This window comes from Hibiscus syriacus, unplaced genomic scaffold (assembly GCF_006381635.1).
Source record: "Hibiscus syriacus cultivar Baekdansim isolate YM2019G1 unplaced genomic scaffold, ASM638163v2 tig00110548_pilon, whole genome shotgun sequence".
NCBI lineage: Eukaryota > Viridiplantae > Streptophyta > Magnoliopsida > Malvales > Malvaceae > Hibiscus > Hibiscus syriacus.
The window spans coordinates 3,565,249-3,567,858 of record NW_024062775.1 but is presented as its reverse complement, the minus strand read 5'-3'; the positions used below and the strand labels follow the sequence as shown (position 1 = coordinate 3,567,858).

At 35.2% G+C, this 2,610-nt stretch overlaps 1 protein-coding gene across 1 annotated transcript; it reads right to left on the bottom strand.

The window, feature by feature from the left end:
• Positions 1-252: 252 nt before the first annotated feature.
• On the bottom strand, positions 253-2,047 carry LOC120130755 (transcription factor SPATULA-like). Its single transcript, XM_039147913.1, has 5 exons — positions 1,825-2,047; positions 1,422-1,526; positions 1,263-1,328; positions 1,054-1,119; positions 253-710 (listed from the first exon to the last, which is right to left on the bottom strand). Exons 1-5 carry the CDS (start codon positions 1,987-1,989, stop codon positions 408-410), a joined length of 705 nt encoding a protein of 234 aa, XP_039003844.1. The 5' UTR covers positions 1,990-2,047; the 3' UTR covers positions 253-407.
• Between the last annotated feature and the right edge of the window lie 563 nt (positions 2,048-2,610).

The window sequence follows — 2,610 nt, the reverse complement described above, 5'->3', positions numbered from 1 at the left end:
TTCTTATATATTACTAAATTCCCTTTGCAAATTTTCTTCATAAAACATCGAAAAAGGTTGGTAGGCGGAAAGTCCAAGCAAAGCTATCATAGAAAAATAGATAAGAAAATTTGACGTTTATATGTTATCGTGTCACGATGAGATGAGAGCGTCCAACTTGGCGACTACTAGTGGAGAAATTTCCAGCAAGGCACCATACCAATATTGCCAGTAATGTCCACTGTTGGGTTCTGCTATGGATGTTTTAACGGGTATTTCTAGAGTCAAGACCTTGTTGTAAGAAACACAAGAGACAGAAACCTGACAGTAATTGCTGCTTTGCTGTTGTAAGATTCTAAGCTTTTGTGGTCCTGCAATGGTAAGAACCCCCCCCCCCCAAAGTTTTTATGCATTGTTGTTCATATGTCTTACCTGAGAGGCTGAGATGACGAAAAGAGCTGAAATGGCTCGAACTGGCCTTGGATCGATTCCAATCCTGATGATGAATTTGAAGAAACTATGTTCGACGGGTTGAGTACGGATTCCGGGGGCATATCAAAAACTATCGGCAGCGAGGTTTCTTGATTTGCCTGCATCAGGCCTGACGCATTCATGGGCCGATAACAGTTTTCGTCACTGAAATCTATTCCTGTTTGGGAAAACTGGAGTGGTTGCAAAACTCCAGGCAAGTACATGGGATGCAGGCTTAATCCATTTCTCATTGAGAGCATCTGATATAGAATACATGACAAATAAATCAGAAACTGAACTTTTTTTCCCGAAATCTGTCTACTGTCATGGTTACCACTCGCCATATTTTCACTTTTCATTAGCAATTATACATAGACAATAAATAGATTAAGGTTACAAAACAAACATCCAGCAGCAAATAGAAATGAAGTCCACAGTGTTCTTGATTGAAATTATAGTAAAATAAAACCAATGAATAGCTTATGAACTTGTAAGTGAGCTTTGGAATGCTTTATTTTCTTTCGACATCTTCGAAATCCTCATTAATTTAGACAGTGGATTCACCCAGAAAGAAAAAGGAAGCTGTAAAATTGTTCGACATACCCGAACTTGAAGCTGAAGGTTCTTCAAGTACTCAATAACTTCATCAAGCATCGAAGCCTTATCTGTCTGCCAATCCCTCATTATATTACCAGAATTAGTAATGCGACAAGGTAGAACACAAAGTAATATGAGAAAGCATGAAGTATACGATCATTATTACATGAATGTCTCAAATTCATATAAATACATAATAACTAGAAAATGAATACCTTGTTAGAATTTGGAACCAGTTTTTGCAATGCTTTCATTTTCTCATTAATCTTGCTCCTTCTCCTCTGTATCTTGCAAGAAAATCAGAACAAATCAATGGTGATGTCCCATTATTCATTATAGATTTAATGTAAAAAACACTGGACAAAACTACTAGCCTTTTCAGAGAAATTATGAACCTCGGCGGCTCTGTTTCTTTTTGAGGAACTACGAGATGGTGCTGCTGGCTTTGGTGGTGTCTCAACCAATGCTTCAAGACCATCCTGCTCATGACAAGTTTCAAACTATCAAGAACAAAAATTTGAATCTTTGTTCAATTTAAATTGTAAAGTGGACAGAAAAACCCATTAAAATAGAAAATTTTGCAAGAGTTAATAACATTAAGAATTAATCTTTGAATGTTCATTAATGTTTAATTCATGTAATCAAATTTTAATTGCTGCATGTAACTATACTTGTTAAGATCTTAGCTTCCTAAACCAAAATGACCCAAATTTCCACCTTTCCTTCAACATTTTCTCAGCAAAAGGAATCGATGAAACCGCTAAACCAGATACTCACCTCACGTTCGCATTCACAATCATAAGTAGTACCATCATCGCCAGCAGCTCCGACGATAGAACCAACGCTCAAGATCATCCCTTGCGTCATAGCTCCACCACCAGGCCGTGCCTCTGACCGTGAGAAACGCCGTGGGTTCTCAGTTGGACCACCAAAGTTGGCCATACCAGAAACGGAGGAAACAAAGAAGAATGAAGCGGAATTTGATGAAGAAGATTGGATATATCATATGAAGGAGATGATCGAAATGTCCTCAGTATTATAATTACAATTGTTATGTAAAAACAAGTTAATAAAATTATTATTAAAATTATTATTGTTCTTAATATAGCGAAACATGATATGGTTAATGTTCTCTCCCATTTTTAGCTTCTTTTCTTCAGTTTAAAATATTTATTCTTTTTCTTGTGTTTCGGTTGCTGTTTTTTTTTTTTCTTCCAGAAAAGAAGTTGCATTAATGAGGAATGGGCAGCTTTCTTTTTTATAATGAAAACAAGAAAAAACAATGATGAAATATAATAAAGTTCCTGTCGGTGGGGTTACTGTGATTTTCTCACTAAAAATGGACGGTCGAATTACAATGGCCACATATCAAGGTGTGACATTATTTGATTTGTGTTTCTTAAAAGAATTTATTATTCGATTCGACTCATTATTCGTTAAAATTATGTTCGACTCGTGCTCGTTAAAAAAAATTATTATTCAACTTAACTCGTTAATCGTTAAGTTTACTAAAAAATTTACCTTATTTTTTAACTTAAAAATAAAATTTATTAATATTATATG